Source organism: Phalaenopsis equestris, unplaced genomic scaffold (assembly GCF_001263595.1).
Source record: "Phalaenopsis equestris unplaced genomic scaffold, ASM126359v1 Scaffold000002, whole genome shotgun sequence".
In the NCBI taxonomy this organism is placed as follows: Eukaryota; Viridiplantae; Streptophyta; class Magnoliopsida; order Asparagales; family Orchidaceae; genus Phalaenopsis; species Phalaenopsis equestris.
Window position 1 is genome coordinate 23,191,606 of NW_018164444.1, and position 26,409 is coordinate 23,218,014.

A 26,409-nucleotide genomic window follows, 5' to 3' on the forward strand; every position below is an offset into this window, starting at 1 on the left:
AAAAAAACTCAAATCGACTGTAAGTTTATCAGATTTATAATCCATTTGAGTTTCCAATCAGGCTGAAAAACTTTTAAAAGTAGTTTAATGGATTGATCTGGGCTTCATTTGACTATGATTAGACTTGCTTTGACATCATTGGGCTCGTCTTGACGAGTAGTCATTTTGACTCTGAGTTTGCTTAATTTAGAGTTATGGCTATGATTAGACCTACAAGCAATGCCCGCAACTTCCGCACTTGCGCCGGCAATAGAAGCAAACAATTTCACCAGACGTATTACTCATCTTTCCCTTATCCTGTAAGCTTCTGCTACCTTCTTCAAGATTTGAGATTGGAGCTTAGGTGTCAGCTCTTTGATTGTCTCTCTAGCGCAGAATGGAGAGGAGCTTTGATCAGACAGCCATGGCGCGCGGTCGATTGGCCGTCCTCTCCTCCCATCTCATTGGGGCCGCGGCCGCCGACGGCTTCTCGGCGGTGCGGCGGGGAGGGCTCGCCTTCTCATCTCCCGTTTCTGCGAAGGAGATCGCTGGGCAGCCGGGGAATCTCGCTGGTAAGCTAATAGTGACCGATTCGAGGACGGGGAAGCGGTATGACCTAGAGATTTCGGAGGAAGGAGCTGTTAAAGCGGTTGATTTTAAAAAGGTTTGGCCCTTCTATTTTATAAGGCGAAGATTCTTCATCTCTAATTTTTGTCGCGGTTCGATTGCTCCACATCCCTTATTTGGATGTTTTCTTAATCTTTGCTTGATTAGGGTGAATTTCAACTGAAGGCTCGTAAATATTATCTGTCTGATGCTTTTGTGCCGTTGTGTTTGGGGAAAAAAGGAAGACGTTATAGCTTAATCTGAATTGATTTAAGTTATCAGAAATTTAATCTAGAATATTTTTTTTGTAAATCAACTTTGTTGATCGCTGGTTGTATATTTCTGGACGGGCATGAATGCGAACAGGTCAGAACCATGTGCTATGGTTAGTTTTGTCTGATGCTTATGTTGCTGTCCTGGGTTTGCATACTAAGTGTGGCCGAAGGAAGTTTTAAAGGAAGTAACAAATTTATGTAGGTCTTGTAGTCATTTAAATGGACAACCTAAGAAAAAATGTCAAAACTGTGAAGTGGAGCAAGAGTGGCTTATAAGAAGCATAAGAAGAATAGGTTCTAAAGGATTTATTTGGGTGGGATTATGGAGCTAAGATCAAAAGTGTTCAGGTAAAATGATACATAAAGCTATTATATTTTTTAACTTAATAATTTGTTAGGATAAGGCAAAGGTTTATATAGGTGGTCCAACAAATTGTTTTCTTAAGAGATAAAATCAAATTTGAAAATTTATTTGGATAAATTTTTAGTATGATAGTTGAATCAAATTATATGCTTGTTTTTGGTTTGAAAATACCTCTTTAACATTTTATGAATTTCATTTTATTAATGAAAATGTAGTTTTGTGTATCTGATTGAGTTGTAAGAGGACCTTGAGTCGGTATATATGAGGACACAATAAGGGGGAAAAAACTGTGAATTAAACCCCAATTATGATGGTAAATTTTTACTATTATCTCATTCCATCGTGTAGGAGTCATACTAATAAATCAAAACTATTAAAATCATCAACACTCTCGCTCAAACTAAAGCACATGTAATTATGAGCCTAAATTTATTACATAAATGAGAAAAAATAGGTGTCATAGAGCCTTGGTAAAGTTATCTATCACATGTTTAGACCTGGTCAAATAGAAATAATATTTTTTTAGGGAAAATATTACATTTTATATGACATGATGATTAACTGTAATGCATTTAGTTAGTTTATGAAAAGTAGGATTGCTGGTGATATAGATAGCATAACCATTGCTGTAATATATATTCATAGCTGAGTACCATGAATATCAAACTCTCCTTGATTCTCTTAATAGAGCAGCACATCATTTGCAATAAAAATGTGTCATAGCTTTGTATTTAGATTCAACACTAATTAATTGACACCACTACTTTTTTCTTGCTTTTTTTAGGAAACTAAATTTCCTCAACCATAGATGCAGTATCTTGTGATTTATTTATTGTCTTCAACTAACCCAACATAATTGACCATGAAAATGCTTCAATATTTAAATGCTTACATTTGGTATATATCAATCATTTAATTAGAAATTTTTTATATTTCTAAGGACTTTTAGAACAAATTTCCATTACTTCTTTGGATTTTGCATGTGCTGCCTGAGGACTCCAACAACAGATGAACCTTTTGGCATGCAGTAGAATTTTTTATCGATCAATTGTTCTATTAGGATGAAATAAAATTATAGTGAAGACCTACTGATATGCAATTGATCTTAAAATTAGAATAGGGGTATTAGATTGCAGGTATGATCATTGAGAAGAGCGTTCATCTCGACATCCATAAAAAATGATATAACTCTCATTGATTTATTGTGGATATTTAGATTTAGGACATACTTGAGAAGTTGGGTGACCAAAGGAGGAAAATATATGCGAAGTAGGTTTTAGAGGCTTGAGAGTGCTTAATGAATTTACCAAATTCCTGTTAAGAAAGCATGAAATTAGAGGGAGCAATAGTAGTGGGAGAACCACTACTAGGAAGTTGTCCTAGAGGCATTTTGGGCAGTTGGAGGATGGATAATATTAATCTAATATTGTCCTGTAGGAATATATGATGATTAATACATTCATGGTAAGATCAAAAAAGGAAAGAGATACCCCCACTACCAAGTTCACTATTTGTTCAACCTCCATAACAGTGATGATGCCCTGTATATGATAGTTTTATTACATGATGATGGAGTGGATGATAACTCATTAACTTGAAGAATATGGGAGAGAGTAGTTGTAAGACTGGGAATTGAAAAATTGACTATTAGTGGAAGGTGTACATAGTGCAAATTGAATGAAGGCTCAAGGGAAATCTAGCTATCATGAGCTCTTTATTGTTTGTTCCAGGCATTAAAATCAGTGGTAGTAGGCCTATAAAATACGCATCCTACTTACCTCACATGTTACCCTATTTAACTTGGATGGATAAATTCCTTTGCTGGAGAGAGAATAAACATTTTCTTAAAATTGAGTAAAATGAGGAAAACCCCATATCGACTTGGCAATCCCATGTAACATAACTTGAGGAAATAACATGTTCTGTTCTATTCAATGATCGAGTGAGAAAATATAAATGCTTGCTGTTTGAAAAAACTGATGTTAATCTCATGAGCTATAGAATGGACTTAATGTGAGAGTTTTTGTAAGTTTCAACTAGAAAATAGAAGGCACATAGTCATAAGCTGTAGTTGATATCATTGAATTTGATAAAGGTCCTAGTTGTGGAGTAAAGTTTCACATTATGAGGAAAGCTTCAATGATGAAGTGAGAACATATATCTATATATGTATATATGCATCTCTCTCTCTCTCTCTCTCTCTCTCTCTCTCTCTCTATATATATATATATATATAATTATGTTTGATTGGCTCAAATTGCTTGTAAACCGTGTGTTCGTTTTTGGCTTGATTTACATATTCTTATTTATATTCGGTTTGAAATTGATATATTTAAATTAATTTGAAAAATAGATGTAGTGTGTTGGATTCGAAAGTGCACTATTCCTAAGCAATAAAAAATGCAAAACCACATGACCACTCGATATGTGGTGATTCAAACTTAGATCTAAATATATATACTATATATTGTAAAATAAATAATATATATAATTTTCTTATTTTGAGCTAAAATAAGCCGAACACGATGAAACAAAGGTTTGTTCGTGTTCGGCTTGTTTATAATTCGAGGTTAAATATTTTTTTCCCGTTCGGCTTGCTTGCTTAATAAAAAATTCAAATACAATCTACTTAACTGGTCGCATAACGAGCTGTTCGTGAACAACAAGCTTTTTGACAACCGTAGTTATATAGGGTCAAATATCTTCTATGATTAAGCAAATTAGGAATGATGATAATCCGGGATGACATAACCATATGTTTTTGCTTGGTATCTTCATCTTCTCCCTACTATTTGCTTTAAGCTCATGGTGATAAATTTTGTTAATATGTAATTTAAGCCCTTAATTGTTGTTATTATACGCTAAATATTCAACTCTTAATGATTAGCCTTAATTTATAGTACTCCCATTAATGAGGTGTGTAAATAATCATAGGGGCTTGCGCCTATGAGAAACATCAAATCCTAGAGCTTTAGATCCTTAAAAAATGAGAGCGGATTCTAGGTTGTCTTATTTGCAGTCTAATCTACACTATGAAAATTTGACCAAGAACTTAAGTTAAAACTCTCTCATTTGAGAGTCTAGGGCACGGATTTTCAGAGCTCACAAGGTAAAGGAGGAAATCAAAGAAACTTCATTTTATATTTAGAGAGTACCATCTTGATGAATTAAAAAAGATGTAGAAATTTTGAGTTGAATCCATACAAAGGGTATTTAGGTATCATTCTGAGGAATTTTTGAAATCTATGATATTTGATCTTACTTTAATCTTTTTAATATTATTATTTTTCTTTGTTTTTTTGGGTTTGTTTAAAGAGATTTGGAACTTTTTTAAATTTGTTGAGACTGGGATTATTTTGGTTTTGGGATTGGATGGTGAGTGTCCTTTTATTTTAAACGCCCTTTGTAGCTATTGTTTTCAGTTGATAGGATCCTCTCCTTTTTTTTTTGTTCGCTAGACTGTAGGCCTGATATGCTGATTTTCATCATCATTTAATTGTGTGGTAGATATTCACTTCTCAAATTATTACTTATATGAATGAATTGTAACTAATCTTGGATTACATGTTCTTCTTAACTGATTTCTCTTTATTAATTTATAACTTGTTTCACCTTCGCTTTGGATAAATTTGAATTTACACCATCAATATCATGGAGCTGGTGTTAGCGTCCTGATTTGCTTGCTTCCATAACTTTTCTTGTGTAGTCATCTTGTGCTTTCGGATTACTATCTTATATTATATTTTTTTTTCTTTGTAATCGTCTCAGATAACAACTGGAAAAGATGACAAGGGAGTTAAAATCTATGATCCCGGATATCTTAATACTGCTCCAGTGCGCTCATCTGTCAGCTATATTGATGGAGATGAGGGCATTCTTCGATACAGAGGCTACCCCATTGAGGAATTAGCTGAGAATAGCACATTCCTTGAAGTAGCCTTTCTCTTAAGTAAGTTACATATATGTTATTACAAGATAGAATTAGTTTGATAAGTCTATAGTTTCTATGTGCTGCTAATAATATTTATTTCCAGTGTATGGAAATTTGCCTTCTAAAAGCCAGTTGGCGGACTGGGAGTTCACTATTTCTCAGCACTCTGCTGTTCCTCAGGGTCTTTTGGTTTGTGTCCTATATTTTTACATTCCAGTCATTGTTCTAATTCAATTTTTTTGAGGGGCATTTATGTATATTCCACACAATTCTTATGTATTTACATTTCTCACACCTGAACTTTTTCATTTACTAACATAACTATCAAATCTTTAATATGACATAAAAAATAACACTACTACTACTTTTTAAAAGTGAAATATACCTTTTCATGTATAGATTTTAAGCACCAAAGTGCTATGCATGTAAATTTTGAAGTTTGCATGTGAGATATGTAAATGCATAAGAATTGTATGCTACGTATGTAAGTTTCCCTTTTTTTTAAATACCTTTTTCTTAATAATTTTTAAGAAAGGCCATAAGACTGCGTGAAAACAGGAGACTAACTATAGTAGATATATTGTTATTTAATTTCACTAATAATATCTTTTTTCTTTACAGGATATTATACAAACAATGCCTCATGATGCACACCCAATGGGTCTTCTTGTTAGTGCAATGAGTACTCTCTCAGTGTTTCATCCAGATGCTAATCCTGCCCTAAGGGTGAGTATTTCAAAGCATCACTTTCTATGATACAGCGTAAAGATGGCTGGAAGTTGTAAACCAAATCTAGTTCATGCTTCCAAGTTCTGGTCCTGCTTACGTGAACAGTGAACTTATTTATAATTTGATAATTACATACTCATCGCTTGAGTTTTTTATAGAATTAGCACATAGGAACTGCCAAATTGATGCATTTATGTGTGTCATGATCAAACATTGAGAATTTGATAAAAATGAAAAATATGGGCTGGGGTTTTATTATGAATTTTGATATTTGAGTGAGCATTTGAAAAATGGATGAAAGTGTTTGCTAGATTTGTAAGTAACAATGTTTCAAGCACTGTGTATGTAATTGCTCCTTATAAGTTTTAGAGAATGCTGCGTTGAAATATAATGTTAGAAAAAAATGGATATCAGGGTTAAGTCCGAGCAGCACTATAATTTCTTGAACATCATAACAACTCAACCCCTCTTCTCTTAAATGAGATAACTAGTTATGCTCCACCAGAAAGATGTTAGATCTCCACCTTAGTGGGCTGAATTTGAAGTTGAAATTATCGGAGTTGCTAAGACTAAACTCATGGATTTTTTTTATTGCTCTTGTCTCTATATGATACCAGTTGTGCCGGAAAAAGAGAAAAGTTCATATTTCATTTATCAAGAAGAAACAATTTCCAAGAGGGGGAATATGTTACTTGTTGTGTGATTTGTTGATGATAAATGAACTGAAAATAGAATTATTTTTCCTTCAAATATTGAGCTGTTGAGCTATATGAGTGTTGCAAACACTTGAGTGGAGCTTTTGATTGTTTTTTTGCTCTTCATGAAGAAGGTTTTTATATCTACCAGAATTTGGAAAACTACGAAGTTAAAAAAGCAAATTTTGAAGAGATTTGACAAAGGCCTGCCGAAGATCCTGAAAGTTGAGAACTTTGAAATACAACATATTTTTATTTCGCTCGCCTCAATCTTCCAGTAAATTTTAGTCCTTTCTTTCGCCCGGCTGCTTTCTCTCTTCAAACAAATTTCATTCCTTCCTCTCACAGCAAACTGCAGAAGCCCTTCTCTGCCTTAGTTGTCTCTATTTTACCACACGACATTAACGCTACTCCAATCGAAGCCTTCCATCCTTCTTCTTGTTCTCCTGCTTCAGTCGTAACGAGCGAGGAAAGCAATGACTGAATTACAACATTCAAAAACTTATAGAACTCCCTGTTTCTTCTTCCGGTTGCACGCCTCCGTACATCGAAACTCATACAAAACCTCCCCACTTATTCCTCTCGATCACAACAGATTGCAAACGCCTACTCTGAATCTTTTGCGACACCAACTTGCATGCAAAAAACAACAGAGGCCCCAATCGACCGCCATTCCACTTCTATTCTCTCCACCTTGCCTCTCTGTTATCCATGACGAAAAAATTAGAACTCTCGCCCAATCCTTCCTTATGTCCATGCGACTCAGTTGCTTTGTCCTAGCCTGCATGAAGCTCAAGGCTGAAACCCTTCCCCTGTTTTGTGGCATGCTCTAGTTGAAGCTCATACGTCTATCCCAAACCCAATGACCTTCCTTATTTGCATGAATTGCCTCCCTTCTCTTTTTTTCTCTGTTAGAGAAACCCCAAATTTTGACAGTTTGATCTCGAGCTCTACTCGTTAGCTCCTTTCTTCATACCGAAACTTGAGCCGCTTACCTCATACCAGAAACCCCAACCTCGCCTGGTAATCGAACCTGAACACTAACCCGAGCCCAAAATCCATCTAGGTCGATCCTTCCCCACTTTATAATTTGTGCTTTATATTTTATCTTATAAAAGAAGAAAAAAAGAAAAAAAAAAGATAACAAAATCCTTATTGTATTTTCTTATGATTTTGTCTTTTCATTGTTTTCACTTCAACTTTGCCGATTGTCGTAGTTTAGGAAAATGATGAACTCATTTGGAAAATTTTTACAAAATTCAGTGAATTTAAAATACCCATCTTGGTAAAAGTGGTACATTTCATTGGGAATTAAATACCATTCAGGAAAGTTAAAGTACATATTCACGGAAATATTTGTGCGATTTGACCATTTTTTGCAGGTACATTGAGGACCTATAACATCTTTTAAGATCGTGTGTTAAATACATATTTTTGCTCATCCGCCGTAGCATCTTATGCACTGACCAGCGAATTATTTAAGACAGTTTGAAATGTTGGCATTCTCGCATGCCTCTTATTGGGGGTTGATGTCATGAGGCTGCTAGAATTTTGAGTGATTTGGACTTTTAAATAACATAAAATCATGGAGTTTTTAAACTTATAAAATAATATAAAATGTGGACCATTTGAATTTTAAAATAATTCTGAAATTTGAACTTTAAAATTTAGGCTCTTCGGGCTTTAAAGTATTTGGAAATCTGGGCTTTTAATATTTAGACTCTCGGGGCTTAAAAATATTTTAAATTTTAGGCTCTTAGGGCTTTAAAATTTCTAAAAATCTTGGCTTTTAATATTTTGACTCTCAGGGCATAAAAATATTTTAAATTTTAGGCTAATAGGGTTTAAAATTTTAATTTGGGATTTTAAAATTTAGCATCTTAGAATTTTAAATTTTTTTGAAATTTCAGGCTTTCAAATTTAGTCTCTTAGGGTTTGAAAAATAATTTAAACATACGACTTTTGAAATTTGAAAATTCGTCACCGAATGTGTAATTTTAATTTGCAATCAGACAGAAGGATCTCTTTTTAAAAGCTTAAAATCATGATAATTTTGCAAATTTTTCAAGCTATGAATATTTTTAAAATTGATATAAATTTAATAGTTTTCTTCCAAGTCAAATTCAATGATTTGGAATGTGTGAAAGTATTTTAGGACATCTATGAGTAATAGTTTGTGCTCTCTTGAACTGTGTATGCTTTAGGACATTCATATAGATAATAATCATATACATGATTTCAAAATCTTTTGAACTAAATTTTATATCAAAATTATAGTTTAAAGGTTGCACAATTCTTCAAAATCTATACAGTTTTTCAAGCTATTCAAAAATATGAAATATAAAACCCACATGGGCTCCAATTAAAATTCTAAATGCTTTAACAAATGGTTAAGGGAATGCTGCAGAGTATGGCAAAACTTGCATTCAAATAATTCATAATTTGAAAATCAATCAATTATGTGGCTTTATCTATATGATAAAGTTGTAAGTTTCACTTAACTAGTCTGATTTTTCTTATCGTAAAAATTAGAGCTGACGAGTCTGGTAATTTTGAAATAAATGTCTAAATGATATAAAATTTGCAAGTTCATATCTCCTAGTCTGATTCTTCTCTTCTGAAGTGGAGTCGACATGAGTAACATCCTAAATATATCAAAACTAATTAATTTCAAATAGATTTCAAGCGCAACGTCCCCCGATGATTGTTGTATTGATTGTGAATCTCATTCAGAGGGGTTAATTTTGAAACAAAATTTCAAATAAATTAAACATATAATCAAAATTAATCACTTAAAAAAACTTAAAGCAAATCACACTCACCCTCTACAAAAGTTTATCAGGGATGACATTTTTTATTAACTTCAACTCACAAAAGAGTTAATGTCACATAAGGTGTGCCATTATATTCATACTTAAAGCAATTTCACGCCAATAAATACGTGACATGAGTCTTCTGTCCGCATGGTTTGATCCAAATATTCTACTAAATAATAGTTACAATCGCAACCCTTTGACAGGGTGGTTGTCGCTATATTTCGGTCACAGTCGCAGCCCATATGTTCCTCAATGTCTTTTTGTTATGAGTTGTGAATAATACATGCACATCTGATTGACACAAAGCCTTTTGTTAGCTAAGATTGACTTAAATTTGTCTCTTGAGGCAAACATCCACCCAAGATCTCTAAGGATTATTTGGACGGTGACAAGGATTATTCAGTCATGTTGGGTGGACTATCCTTTGACTAAGTAGATTAGAGAATATGATGACCGGAGACTACAGAACTATGAGGTCTTGATTGGGTTTGTTATCATTTCCCCTACCATCTGCTTTAAGCTCAAAGTGAGAAATTTTACAATTTAAAATGTATGTTTGTTGCTACTATATTCTGATTATTCAGTGTTAAATGAATAGCCTTAATTGATAGTATTCTCATATTATCAGGATGGGTAATTAACCATCGGGGCTTGCTCTTATGAGAAACCTCGAACCTCAGATAAAAAAGTCTTCACAAAATTAAAGCGAAATCTCTAATTAGTGTCTTATCTACTATTCCATCCGCCTTTTACAAATTTAACCCTCAAAGCTTTCTCAACTACAAAATAGAGAATTTGGTGCATCGAAATTTTTGGAGCTCACATGATTGTAATGACATGCTTGAGTTTTTTTCGGCTAATTGATTTCTACCTTGAGATAGTTTATTTTATACCTAAAAGGTTCTGTATTACTGCATGCGCATGTATCCATTTTACTGAATGATTGCTTATGTTATGTCATAATCTACGGGGCTTAAAACTTCGCTTTAAAGTTTACAATAGCATATCAGGCGTGAATATTACATTAGATCTCATGGCAGTATTTTCCTATGGGCTGCATCTATTTTTGAGGGTTTGAAGAAAGTTTAGATCTTTCATTCTTTTAATACTTATAGTATTAAGCGTTGCAAACTAATTATTGATAAATTGAGTACCATGAACTTAATTCCGTCACCTGGCAATTCTTTAACTTAAACATTTTCTCGAGCTCAGTTACATGTGGATCAACAGATTATACTCTATATGAACACAATATAGTGTGGTGTACCACCGTTGAATATAATTTCTATCCAATTAGGACACCCTTTGCTCTATGTTAATGGATCCCATCCAAAATGCAGAAGTCACCTCATACATTTTTTAATTTAAGATCACTAAGATTATGCTACTTCCAGCTAGCCAATAGTGTGCACAACCACTTTTACATTAAAAAAATCTGGCAAAATAGACGACAAACTGAATACTATGCTATTAATGCAATTTTGGTCTTATTTAGACCTTGTATTAATTTATTTTCACACAGCAAATGCATGAATATTATTATGTTGCTATCTAGTGACATTGCTACTTTTGCTGAACCTTCTTTACCGGAAGGAAATTCTTATATTACATTTAATGACTCCCATATCATTTTTCCCACATTTGAAAATAAAATGATATTTGATTTGAGTCCAATAGACACGTTGCATACTGAATCAATTGCGTTCTGAAATTGTTTGTGACATGGACCTCAATAGGACTATAGATATTTCGGCATTTTAATATTTAAATGCATCTTTACCTGTTTGCGTTGGCATTGATTTGGCTTTTGAAGATCACACTGAAAAAAATAAAAGTAATATTATATTCAAATAATAAAAAAAAAAACATGATGTTAATGATCAAAATTTTAGGTCTGCCGATTTTGATTCAAATTCAAATTACTTTCCATGAAATGGTTATACGAATTTCTTTAAAATCTAATTTCTAAGGCATTATTTTTATGAAATTTTCTCTTAATGTGATGATTTTAGCTGTATTTAACATTGAGAATATCACATTATACCGATGCACTTTTGAGCTTTTGTGTATTCATGTGTTAGTGTAGGTGGAACTTCAGTTTATTTAAATTTTTTAGGGACATTTACATACTTGGCACCCGATTCCTTTGTATTTACTTATCTATGTAAATTTTCCATTTTTTATAATCCCTCTGCTACTTGTCTCATCCCCTGTTAAGTTAGCAGGTGTACTTGACATGTGAACATAATACACATGAATATAATTCTTTTGATTGACTATGATGATTTGAGATTCTTCTACTTCAAACTTCTATCAAATACTCTCTTGAGTAGAGTTCTTCCAAACTTGGGGAAGCTGATGCAGTGCAAGTCTCCCGGATTAAGCCCAAATCTAGATTAAGCCTTAGACTCAGTTGCATTTAGAGTCAATTGAATATTAGGCGTAATTTAGCTTTTTTGCATCTTCTTTTGATGTTTATTTTTAAATTTAGGTTTTATCAATTAGTTGGATGCTTATGTAATTCCTTATTTATATTGATTTATTGGTAATAATTAAGAAGGTTTTTCTCTATAAAATGAGGTTAGGACATTTGAACCTCTGCTAGATTTGATGTTATTTTGAGCTGATCCCTCTCCATTATTCTCTCCTTTTTATTTTCATATATGATTCCTTGTTTCTGTTCTCGATTTTCTCCCAAAATTTGAAACTCCTTTGACTAGCTCTTAGATTTTTGGACAAGTCTTATTTCTAATCATAGTGATATTTTATTTAGTGCATTGTCGCTTAATTTTTTATAATTTTTATTTATAGCAATGGCTAATTTTGACTGCACAATTTTTTATTTTCTGCACAAGTTGACAATTCCAGTTTGCCTACTTCCCTACTTGAGTTTCACTTTGTAATTAGAGAGTTTTTACCGATATGCCACATGTTGCATGATATTGTGAAGACACATAAACATAAAACATGAAAAAATCTTATTTTGCTTGCAAATTCTTAAAGTATTATATGATGTCATGTAAATCATGTGTCCCTTATGTTGACTGAAGTCAATGATTGGACTTGTGATTCATCCTATTTTTCCTAATTCTATCTTCTTTTGGAAGTGTTGGATAATTTTAGAGATGTTATTCAGTAAATTTATTTATATCATACAAATTTTAAGCCATTAATATTTTAAAATTGGGCATTAAAATAATCACAACAATGAATTTTGCACCTCTCATGTTTATCATTGCTGTTACTCTATTCTTTCTCCCTTTTTTACTTGGAAAATTTTACCCATGCTCTAATTTTGTTCACTGTATCATTTGTTTATTTGCATCACCAACTTCATTTATTTGTATGCTTTATAAGTATGTGTTGTCTGCAAATTGGTTCTTATTCTGTTCTTCTTCTGTTCTTCTGTCTGCTCTGTTTATGTAGGGCCAAGATCTTTATACTTCAAAAGCAGTGAGGGACAAGCAGATAGCAAGAATACTTGGAAAGGTACTTGTTTTTGATATTCTTACGTTATAGCTTAAGTTCATCTCAAAAAACACTTTCTGTATTGAAAAATTTGTTCTTTTGTTTATGAAGGTACCAACAATTGCTGCAGCAGCCTACCTGAGATTGGCCGGAAGGCCTCCGGTGCTCCCTTCCAGTAATTTATCATATTCGGAGAACTTCTTGTATATGCTGGATTCTTTGTAAGCCCTCACTTGCTCTCATTCCCTTTTATTGATTGGAAGATTTACATGCATACCACTCAATTCTTATGAATTTACATATCTAACACCAAAAATTAAGTTTTTTCATATATGCCACTTTGTCTATACATGCAAATTACAAATGTGTTTTTTTTACTTTTTAAAAATTAAAATAATGATACTTTTTATGTGATTTGAAAGATTTAGGTGATATTTATGTAAAAAGTAAAGTTTATGTGTTAGATTTGTAAATACGTAAGAATTGGGTGGTATGTATTGCAAATGCCATGCAAACTTGCCATTAACTAGTTAACTGGAGACCGGAATTTAACCTTTGTGACATTTTTTTTTCTTATGATACAGGGGTAACAGGTCTTATAAACCTAACCCTAAGCTTGCTAAGGCCCTTGACATTCTTTTTATCCTCCATGCAGAGCATGAAATGAACTGCTCTACGGCTGCTGCAAGGCATCTTGCGTCAAGGTATGCATTCCTATATTAATTGAAACTCGATGCCACGTTATTTTTTTGTCTCCCAATTTTGATTTCTTTCGTGATTTTTATAGCGGTGTCGATGTATATACTGCTCTAGCTGGAGCTGTAGGAGCTTTATATGGCCCTCTTCATGGTGGAGCAAATGAGGTACTCAGAGAAACTAACCTGCATAACATGGGAATTTAAAAAATCTTCATTTTATTGAATGCATTATGAATTTTGCTTTGTATTTGCTTGGATGGGAGGTGTAATTAGGAAATGTTCAAATCCTTTCACTTAATTTCTGCTAGATGCTGTTCCTGGCAAGTGCATTACACGTGAGGACGTGGTTGGTTTATTAAACATTTTGTCAAACTTTTGAAACATCCCAACTCAGGCTGCCAAAATTTGTCTATTTAATAGCATAACCAGCTCTTTCGGGAGAATGTAGCATTATTCTTAATTATCTGATGAACCGTTGATTTTGTACTGTTTGCTACGTTCAGTACTTTCTTAACTATTTATTTGGCTTCTGTTTTCTACAGTGCCTTTTTAGTTTAAGGAGCATTTACACACATACCACCCAATTCCAAATCCATTGCATATCTAACACCATAACTTTTCTTTTTTACATTTATACCACCCAAATATTTCATCACATACACCATTGTGAAATGCACCTTTTCATTCATAGGTGAGGTGGATGCCTGTACAAATTGAAGTTTAGGTGATAGACATGAAAACAGATAGGAATCGAGTGGTACGCATGTAAATCATCCTTTTTGTAAATGTAGAATAATTACGTGTCACTGAATGCTTCAGGATGGATGCTTGACAAATGCAAGCTACCATTCCATTTATGTTTCTGTCTAAAACATGAGATATTGTTTTGGTGTTTCCATTGCTTTTAGTGGTATCCTGATTTTGTTACACCATGCCATAGTCTTCTGCTGCTGTGCAAAGAGTATATTTGAGTTTGAGCTTTGACCCTTTTTGTACCACGCTTTATCTGATTAACTGAATCATTTACTTCATCCTGGTAATTGCAGGCCGTCCTTAAGATGCTTAATGAGATTGGAACAGTTGAAAATATTCCAGATTTCATTGATGGTGTGAAAAACAGGTTTTTTTCTTTTTTCTTTCATGGATGTTGGTTTAGCTTCCATTAGTGGGTTTATTTTATATTTATTGATCAGCATTTGCTTGATATTGGTTTGTATAGGAGGAGAAAAATGTCAGGGTTTGGGCATCGAGTGTACAAAAACTATGATCCCCGTGCTAAGGTTATCCGCACGTTGGCAGAGGAGGTCTTCTCAATTGTTGGCCGTGACCCCCTTATTGAGGTATTTTTATATGATTTTACATGCGATATACATCTAATTTTACTCGATAAGGGACTCTACCTTTATCTATGCACATATGATTGTTGTTTGTCCTAAGCTGTTTTTCTTGGGAAGTAATTGCTGCAGGAGCTCCCGTTGATTTACACAATCGGATATCCCGCGATTTCGAGACTGCAGGATATCCTTTATGTATTTAAGAGGGGTTTGTGGGAGAAAATTTCTCGCCTTCTCGGATTTTTTTCTAATTCTTTCTTTCTAATTAGGACATTGGCATGCACTTTGGGCAATTTGGTTCTTTATTGGTTATTATTGTGGGGTATAAATAGGACTTAATATGCTGAGGTTAAGGTTATGATGAGATTGTTGTCTTGAGTCCTAGGGTTAGGATTTGGAAGAAATCACCTGTCTCTTGAATTATAGTTGCATATCTTTTATGTATTTAAGTGTGTTGTTTGAAGTTATTGAAATAAATATTTTGTTTGCCCAAATTTTTTTGGAATATCAAATTGGTATTAGAGCATTCAACTGTTGTTGCACCTTTCAATTTTTGCTGAAATCGTCGAGACGTCGGGTTCTCGATGTGCCTATCGATCCTAGAAGCATTCTGGAAGCCTACGAGTTGTGATTTGAGGAAGCATACAGGATCGCAGGGTATCGAGGCGTGACCTATCCTCGTGACTGAACTATGCGATACAGTCACGATTATAGTTAGCTGAGAAGCAACTTTAGAATCATGATGTGCAATCTTCTCTATTACGACACATTCAGGATACACACCATCTTGGCATACTTGTGCCTCCGTCACTGTCTCATTTGTGATCGAACCACACTCATTACTTGGGAAGCCATCGACGAGATTTCGACATATATGTGTTTCTCCTGATCGAAAATCATGACAAATGGCAACAAGGAAAGTGGATGCTTTGGAAGATAGATTGGATGAAGTAGTGCAACTTAAACCCGGGATAGAGGAAATCTTCTCAACTATAGAAGGAAGGTTTTCCTCAATGGAAAATCAATTTGAGGTCTTGGAGGAGATGATGTGGAGGCTTATTGAGATGAAATCCAAAATCTCACCGACGGTTTAAATTGCAAACTTTAACCAAGGTTTTACTGGAGAATCATTGGCCAGATCTAAGGGACAGAGATCAGACAAGAGAAACATGAGGAGGAAAACATCCACTATTAATAACCCCCTCCTAAGTTTTTGATGGGGGTGGATTAGAGATTTCTGACGAAGGGGTTGGCCTGAAATAGGGGGAAGGTGTTATGTAAGGGGTATGGAGGAGCACGAAGAAGGAAGATGAGAAATCGGGATGGGGTATGACTATGATCGAATGAAGGATTTTCACTCTGGATACATGGGGGGAACCACTAGAGAGAGAGAAAATTGGGGTAGAGATGCTAAGGTTAGGGAGTTGAAGATGTCGATCATCAAAGGAAAAGACACACATGATAGTGTTAATTGGTTGGAAGATACATTGGCTGTATTGAATAAATAAAATTTGTAACTTTCATTAATTCTAACGTTTTTTTTAATTGTATCTTAATAAGCATAGAAGTGTCTTTTTTAATATACAAATTTGGAGAGAAAAAAAAAGAGAGAATATTTTGTTTCGTATTTATGTTAATATTTGGGGATAATTGCATATAAAGAATTTTAAATAATATTATTTAAAAAAAAAGAGCATTAGGGTGAATATTTTGAATTATAAAATTGATACATTTATGTGCAGATTTGAGAGAAATATGAGTTTTATTGTGAATTTTAATATTTGGGTAAGAATTTAAAAATAAATTAATTATAGAGAATGGTTGTTTTACAGATGGTAATATTTTTTAGCATCATGATATAAATGCCTAGAATCTCATATTCCAATTTATTATTTGCTAATAATCATTATTGTAATGTAGTGTATATTTAAGCATATCATCTCACGTGTAGATGTAATTTCTTTTTAAATTATTTTTTTTAGGGTTGTTTATCTTTATAATTGGTCTTATAAGGGTAAGTCTGTGTTATATGATTGTTGAATCCTGATTTTTATCATGAATCAACCCAAACAATATAATGTAGGATAAGAGAGAAATATACAGTTGTAAACAGTAATTTGAGAGAAATGTATAACACTTTATTCTAAGAATGATCCTCTATTTATAGAGAAATAAGATACAATATGTGAAGTTGTATTTACATGAGATTGTGTAGGATATTAGAAATATTTTACTAATGTAGGCTCAAAACTTGATTGTCCTGAAGTTTGTTTGTTTGGACTTATGAACCTTTGATAGACTCTGTCGATCGGTTGAGCTAGAGAGATTTGTCAGTCAATATGTTCTGATAAAGAGTGTCGATCTATTAGGCTAAAATATGCGATTGGGCGACATTTTACTGATAAGGGCTGGCGAGATTGACTTGATCAGCTAAGGTTGAGTCGATCAAGTGGTTAAATCTGGTCGTCGACCCTTCATCCCCGTCAACAAGCTGAGTTAGGCCACATGATAAATCATTATAATCATAGGTAGCCGCCCTTCGACAAAGAGGAATTGAGGAATAATTGAGATTCGCCTCGTTGATTCTTGATGATGTTAACTTTGAGGAGGCTATTGGATGTGTCTGATATAATTATAGGCATAGAGCGGTTAGCTTTCCACTTGGATTGGTTTCATTGTGGAGAATGGTTTGGATTCCACTACATTTTGCTTTCGGTCGAACCACTTAGATTTGACTTGTTTCGTTGCCTTAGTTAATCTCGGCCTTGATACTTCCAATTGAACAATTGGACTTTCGAGTCTTGTATCGACGGGTCCTCCTTTGACATGCGGTGTCTTATCTTTGCCGCTCGATCTCTTAGAGATTTGTGCTGCCATAATATTATGGTTAAGGCAATGGATCTAATGGACCATACTAAGGTTGTTTCCTGCAGAAGAGGTGGATCCAAAGACTCGGATGAAACTGAAAGTATGTAATATTTGAGTTTAAAATATGTAAGATATGAGCCTCTCGAGTCTATAAAAAGGAGCCCATGTTGGAGTGAAATTCAACACCATAGGGAGGAAAAAATGAGAGCCGCAAAACAAACTACCATTTGCAACACTAAAGTTTATTTAGTTTTAATGTCGTATATTCTTGACCATCAATTCTCAACATTTATCAACACTAAAGTCAATTTGCACTAATATCTATCTCTTCAATCACCAATCCCTCATCGTATCAAGAGAGCCACAAAACAAACTATCCCTTTGACTCTTAACTTCTATCCACCAACATGTATCATTGCTCAATAATCTCTTGCATCTTAAAACTCATCATAAAACCATCACATTCTACAATATATACTGATTGCATTATATGAATACATTCTTCTGTACGAAAAGTAAGTCTTTTATAATTCTCCACTACTACACTAAAATTATTTCAACTGGATTACCTTCTTTTATCCTCAAAAAAATTTCAAATAAAATTTTTTTCTCGTGTTACATTTAACTTATGTACAAAAGATTGTTATACAACTCTACAATAATAAATTATTTTTATGATCATAAGTTTTTAATATGTAAGAATATAGTTGATTATTAAGAAAAAATTTAAATATTGAGTAAACATTAGATTAGTTGATTATTGAATGAGCTCTCTTTAATTGACAAAACATTGCATATAAGCTTTGAGGATGTATTATGTTAATTTAGTTGGTATTGAAAGAAGTTATCAAATTATTTAAATTAAAATTTCGCGATATAAATGAATAAATAAATAAAATGAACATTTCTATACACACCATACAATTCTTATGTATTTACATATTTATTGCTTAAGCTTTCATACTCATATGTATAATATTTAATTTCTTAACATTTCATTAGATATATTACTATAAGTAATACTAATTTTTAGAGGTTATATATATATATATATATATATATATATATTTTCATAATCAAGTAGAATAAATATTGATGTTTAATGGAACGTCCACGCAATATAGTGATTTTTTAGCGTCTCAGCGTTGTACAAGACTCCATCTCACAAGTTTTATGAGAGAAATTTAGAAAAGGAAAAAACTACGGGGCTTAGTCCGGTTGAAATAATTCACTCTGAATTGTGAGTGCACATATCAACTCTTCTCCTAAATTAGGGTAAATAAAGTTACAAAAATAATCATTATAAATGCACAATGATGATTCGCCAATAATCATAATAGTCTGCCTATAATGAACAAAATTCTCGGTGATAGTAAGCTGTAAAGCCGTAGTGCAAGTACGATGCTGTGAATATTGTAGGCGGTGGTCATGACGCCAAATTGTCGTATATGTAATAGTTGAAAGTCACGATAGTAGTTCGTTTTGTGGGTCACAGACGGTTGCTTCAGAAGCATCAATTTGCCACATAAGATGTAGTAGGAAGATGTAAAAGACCGTGAGTATATATATGTATGTATATACATATATATACATGTAGATGTATATACATATATATACATGTAGATGTATATACATATATATACATGTAGATGTATATACATATATATACATGTAGATGTATATACATATATATACATGTAGATGTATATACATATATATACATGTAGATGTATATACATATATATACATGTAGATGTATATACATATATATACATGTAGATGTATATACATATATATACATGTAGATGTATATACATATATATACATGTAGATGTATATACATATATATACATGTAGATGTATATACATATATATACATGTAGATGTATATACATATATATACATGTAGATGTATATACATATATATACATGTAGATGTATATACATATATATACATGTAGATGTATATACATATATATACATGTAGATGTATATACATATATATACATGTAGATGTATATACATATATATAGTTGTATAACAATCTTTTGTACATAAGTTAAATATAACACGAGAAAAAAATTTATTTGAATTTTTTTGGAAGATAAAACAAGATAATCCAGTTAAAATAATTTTAGTGTGGAGTTGAGAATTATAAAAAAACTTACTTTTCGTACACAAGAATATATTAATATAATGGAATCAATATAAATTATGGAATGTGATAGTTAATGATGAGTTTTAAGATGTAAGAGATTATTGAGCATTGATATCAAATGACAATTGTTGGTGGATGGGTGTTAAGGAACAAATGATAGTTTGTTTTGTGACTCTCTTGATACGATGAGGGGTTGGTGATCAGAAAGATGGATATGTGCAAATGGACTTTAATGTTGATAAATATTGAGAATTGATGATGAAGAATATAGGACATTTGAGCTAAATAAATTTTAGTGTTGCAAATGGTAATTTATTTTTGCGGCTCTCATTTTTTCATCTCTATGGCGGTGCATTTCACTCCACCATGGGCTTCTTTATAGACTCAGGAGGCTCATTTCTTACATATTTTAGACCCAAATATTACATATTTTTAGTTTCTTCAAAGTCTTTGGATCCACCTATTCTCAATCAAACCGTCTTAGTATCGTCCCTTGGATTCATTGCTTTAACCATGGTATTATGTCAGCACAAATCTCTAAGAGATCAAGTGACGAAAATAAGACACGACATGTCAAAGGAGGACCCATTGATGGGAGACTCAAAAGTCCAATTGTTCAATTGAAAGCATCAAAACCGAGATTAACTAAGGCAATGAAGTAAGTCGACTCTAAGTGATTTGACCAGAAGTAAAATATAGTGGAATACAAATCATTCTCCACAATGAAACCAACTGAAGAGGAAAACTAATCGCTTTAGGCCTGCACCTATATCAGACGCATCCAATAGCCTCCCCAAATTGAACATCATCAAGAATCAACGAGACAAACATTAGTTATTTCTCAATTCCTTTTTGTCTTAGGGCAGCTACCTACGAGATTACAATGATTTACCATGTGGCCTAGCTCAACTTGTTGACGGGAGTTCCCTATCAAGGATGAAGGGCCAACACCCAAATTTAACCACTCCATCGGCTCAACCTTAGTTGATCAAGTCAATATTACCAACCCCTTATCAGTAAAATGACGTTCAATCGCATCTTATAGCCTAACAGATCGATATTTTTTATCAGAACAAGTTGACAGACAAATCTCTCTAGCTCAACCGATCGACAGAGTCTATCAAAGGCTCACAAGGCCAACCAAACAAACTTCAGAACAATCAGGATTTGATCCTACATTAGTTAAATATCTCTAATATTCTATACAATCTCATATGAATATAACTTCACATATTGTATCTCATTTCTCTATAAATGGAAGATCATTCTATGAATAAAGTGTTACACACTTCTCTCAATTATTGTTCACAACTGTACATCTCTCTCTCTTTCTCTCTCGCTTATCTTACCCTATATTGTTTGGGTTGATTCACAAATAAAATCAAGATTCAACAATCATATAACACAATCTTGCCCTTATAAGACCACCCATTATAGAGAAACAACCCAAAAAAAAAACCCAATTGAAAAAGAAACTACATCTATACACGAGATGATATGCTACAATATTGATTATTAACAAATAATAAATTAAAATATGAGATTCTAGGCAATTACATCGCAATACTAAAAATTATTACCATCTGTAAAACAATCATTCTTTATAATTAATTTGTTTTTAAATTCTTACCCAAATATAAAACTCATATTTCTCTCAAATCCACACATAAATGTATCAATTTTATAATTCAAAACTATTATAATTCAAAATATTCACCTTAATTTTGTATATAATTATCCCCAAAAATTAACATAAATATGAAACAAAGTATTCTCTTTTTTTTTCTTTCTAAATTTTTATATTAAAAAGATACTTCTATGCTTACCAATTACAATAAAAAATGTTAGAACTAATGAAAGTCACAAATTTTATTTATTAAATATAGTCGATTTATCTTCCAAACAATTAACACTACCACCATCACCGAAACGAGCTCTCCCAGCCCTAACCCCATGAAACACAATCAAAATTTTCTTTTTTCCCAATCATTTGAACTTCGAACACTAACCAAATCCATCATGTCATCATCATCGATCAATATATCAGATTTTAGTCCGGTGAAGGCATTGACACCAGTCAAAGGCGTTGACACAAGTCAAAGGCTTTACGTTAAAAAACGGGGCAGCGCGTTTTCAAAATGCCGCCGCAGTGGATAGGCTGCCCCGAACACACCCTTAGTGTTTTATTATTGGACGTCTCTTTTTCCTTCTCCTTCTCTCATCCTTCTATTTAACTGCATGTAGAATTAAGACAGTTGGACCTCCTGTCAACTTTACTAACATCAAATTATTTTAGGAAGATTTACATATACACCACCCATTTCCTATGTTTTTACATATCTAATACATCAATTATATTTTTTACATCGACAACACTTCAACTACACATGAAAATGCATATTTAATCTTTTAAAAGTTAAAATAGTGGTACGTTGGATGTGATATAAAAAATTTGGGTGTCATAAATGTAAAGAGTAAAGAGTGGGCGTTAGATTTGTAAATTCATAGGCTTTTACTGGTATATTTGTAAATTCCTCATTATTTTAATATGCTTACTGCATTCAGGTTGCTGTTGCATTGGAAAAAGCTGCTTTATCTGATGATTACTTTGTCAAGAGAAAGCTCTACCCAAACGTCGACTTTTATTCTGGCTTGATTTATCGGTAAGTGCTTCCAGTTCTTCTTCTTTTTTGGGGGTCTTACTTACATAGCACAGAATTCTTATGTATTTACATGTCTGACACCCGAACTTTCATATTTACACACAGTAGTTGTGTGATTTTAGAGATGTGAGTGCTGTGTGTAAATATGAAAGTTTGGGCGTGAAATATGTAAATGCATAAGAATTGTGTTCCAGATATGTAAAATTCCTTTTTTTTGTTGTTCTTACTTCTGATTTTAACTATATTATGTAAAATCAGTGCTATGGGATTTCCGACGGAGTTCTTCCCTGTTTTATTTGCTATTCCACGAATGGCTGGATACTTGGCACACTGGAGAGAATCACTTGATGATCCTGACACAAAGATTATGAGGCCGCAGCAGGTTTGTTTAGTTCTGTTTGTGCAATTTGTTATTTTTCCTATTTTATGAAAACCAGGTAAAGTGTTGCCTAGATGAGAATGATTAGGTGGATGTGTGGCTTTACACTTAAAGACAAAATGTGAAATGAATATATCGGTGATAGGTTGGTGTAGCTCCAGTGACGGACAAAATGAGGGCAAAAGCTAAAAGGGAACATCTTAGATGGTTTGGTCAAATTAAACATCAATCATTTGATGATTAGATTAGAAGAGTACATGTTTTAGATTCAACTTATGTTAAGAAAGGCAGGGGTAGACCTCAGATGACTTGGGCATATTGTATAAAAAATGATCTTAATTTATTAGAATTAAATGAAAATATGACACTAAATAGGATGCAATGGAGAAAAGGATTCATGTCACTTGCCTCATTTAGTGGGATAAAGGTTTTGTTGTTGTTATTGTTGCTGCATAAGATAAATGGTCGATTTAGGCTTTAGATGCGGAAGCTGTGGTTTATGGGTGCGAGCATGCCGAGTTTTAGTGAGATTAAGTTCATTTTGGCTCGGCTCAGGAAGCAAATAAAATGAAATTTTGGGACATTTACATTGCACCCTATGCTTATGTATTCATTACATTTCTCACATCTAAACTTTCATAGTTACACAATATTTAAATCTTTAACATCACATAAAGAATAGCATTATTATCACTTTTTGAAAATAAAACACACATTTTCATGCATGAGTGTAAACCACCAAATCGTTATGTATGTTAATATGAAAGGTAGTTGTGATGTGTAAATACATAAGAATTTTGTTCTACGAATGTAAACTTTCATAAAATTTTATGTTTATATTTTTGCATCTTATTGAGCTGAGCATGAGCTCTGTTGACGAGCATAGAATTTAACTGAAAGTCATATATGGAAATTTACATACATACCGCGTAGTTCTAATGCATTTACAGGTCGAACATCTAAATAAATTTGATATTTGCTTTTATAAACCTAAGCATGATGTAGGTTTTGGGAGGGGAAAAATAATTATTCCTCTTCAATTTAATAGGAAACATTTACATGATAAATAGAGGAGGATATCTTTCATATTAGAAAAATCATAAAATCAGTCAGAACTCCTCATATCCTCACGATGAAAGAAGAAACAAGAACGATAACATACAAATAATCATGAAGTCTAAAAATAGAAATAACTAAAATTGAATATACTAAAATGAATTTCTCCTTAGAATTCTAACACATGAAAAGATGTATTTCACTTTTAAGAAGTTAGCGATAGTGAAATTTTTAATGTTGTCTAAGATTGGGTGTTATGCATGTAAATATGAAAGTTTAGGCGTTAGATATGTAAATATATAAGAATTGTGTGGTATGTATATAAATGCCCCTATAAAATATACTTGCTGCCATGTATATATACATGTATTCATATAAATTTAAGTATAGGAATATGATTATACCCTATCCATATACATATATACAAATGCACAAATCCGTATGACACATTAGTGTACATGCACAAATGCATATTTCTTCATATTTTTATGTATATATAAATATAATCATATACATGCATACATACTTATCTCTGTGTATATAGATACATTTATATGTATGCCCAGGACTTCAAATTTAATTATTCATATTTACATACATACCATACAATTCTTATGTATTTATATATCTGACACCTAAACTTTCCTTTTTCATGTCTGTAACACTCAAATCTTTCATATCACATGAATGAAGACACATTTTCATGCATAGATAAAGATGGCATGATTGTAAAAAATCAAAGTTTAGGTGTTATACATGTAAATATATATAAATTGTGTGGCATGTATGTAAATCTTCCTTTATTTTTTATTGATATATATGTATTTTTATTTATATATATCAGGTTTATACTGGAGTATGGCTTCGACATTACCAGCCTGTGGAGGAAAGAGGGGCTTTTCTTCACCTGAATCTGAAGAACACTGGCAGGTATCCGTTTCAAATGCCACAAGGAGGCGCCTTGCTGGTTTTGGTGTGTAGTTCCACAGCTTGACATTATGAATATTTAAAATAATGAATATTTTGCACCTATATATATTTGAATAAATATTTCTGAATTATCATAAAGTAACGGCTCATAAACTTGAATTCAAAATTTAAATTTGATTTTCACATAACGGTCAAAATTTTCATATTATATTAAAAATATAACCTTTTTGATTTTTAGGCAATTATGGTTTATATGAAATTAATGTTCATGTGTTTGGTATTTAAATACATAGGAAATGAGTGCCATGTATTTATATCTTCCTATTTTTTTTGTCAAGTGTAGCCCTATTATTACAAAAAATTTTCTGTGCGGACTCCTGACGTAGCTTTACGTGCGGCCGAAGTTATTTCTGAGTTATTTTCAGATTATTTCTAGGTTATTTTCAATAATACCGAAATAACCCAGAAATAACTTAAAAACAAAGACCATTGGTTATTTCTGCGTTATTTCGATATTATTGAAAATAACTCAAAAAGAACCTAAAAATAACTCAGGAATAACTTACGCCGCACGTAGAGCTAGTCCTGACAGAAAATGTGCTCTTATTATTAACCCTTCATTAGTATTTGCATCTTTGTCCAACATCTTTCCAATTTTGCTCTGGATGGTGATTTGCATTTACAATATTATTATTATTTCTGCAATTATTATAAAATAATATTGGTTTTATAAATAATATGATTTAAGTCAAATTAATAATAATAATAATAATCACATTGAAGATATAATCATGATTGGGTTTCTCAAACTCTTAATTTTAGGACTTTGCCAAAGTTTAAGTTTTTAGATTTGCATAAACTTTGATGGTGTTTGGGTTCCATCCAAACAAATAATAAATTTTTTTTTAGAATTTATAAATTAATTAATTTTCAAGATTTGTATTAATGATAAGGTGACTCTTTTAAAAAAAAATTCAAATTAATAAAAATTCACCATTTCATTAATAGAGTTGATTGGAGTTAAGCCAATGCAAAAATTCTTCTAATTTAACTTAACTAAATTATGATTATTATTATTATTATTATTGTTTAAATGATGTTTTAATATAAACAATAAAATTTAAATCCTGTTCTAACTCTTAACATACTACAACTGCGTGATTAGGGTTGTCAAAATGACTATTTGTTTACTAATGGCTCGTGTTTGGCTCGCTAAGCAAAAGAGTCGAACACGAATACACTTTTTGTGTTCAAAATATAAACAAGCCGAACATTAATAATAATTTTTTTTAAAGAGCCAGACATGAGCCGACATTGGGCTCACTCGTGTTCGGTTTGTTTATACCTTTATTTACAATGATTAACTTGTAACTCCATCTTCTCTAATTTAGGAGAACAATGAGCTTGTGGACAAACTATTTATAGTAGATTGTTTCAATTGGGCTAGATCTCATGATTTT

General features: G+C 32.5%; 1 protein-coding gene across 1 annotated transcript; it reads left to right on the forward strand.

Moving 5' to 3' along the window:
- Window positions 1–232: 232 nt before the first annotated feature.
- Window positions 233–25,054, forward strand: LOC110039419 (citrate synthase 3, peroxisomal-like). The gene is given in 15 exon segments (XM_020744473.1): window positions 233–299; window positions 376–643; window positions 4,993–5,173; window positions 5,259–5,344; window positions 5,777–5,881; window positions 12,822–12,884; window positions 12,975–13,084; window positions 13,448–13,567; window positions 13,651–13,726; window positions 14,608–14,681; window positions 14,781–14,901; window positions 22,487–22,584; window positions 22,843–22,966; window positions 24,864–24,911; window positions 24,914–25,054. Coding segments are annotated over 14 exon segments (1,560 nt in total). The 5' UTR covers window positions 233–299; window position 376; the 3' UTR covers window positions 25,001–25,054.
- Window positions 25,055–26,409: the final 1,355 nt, after the last annotated feature.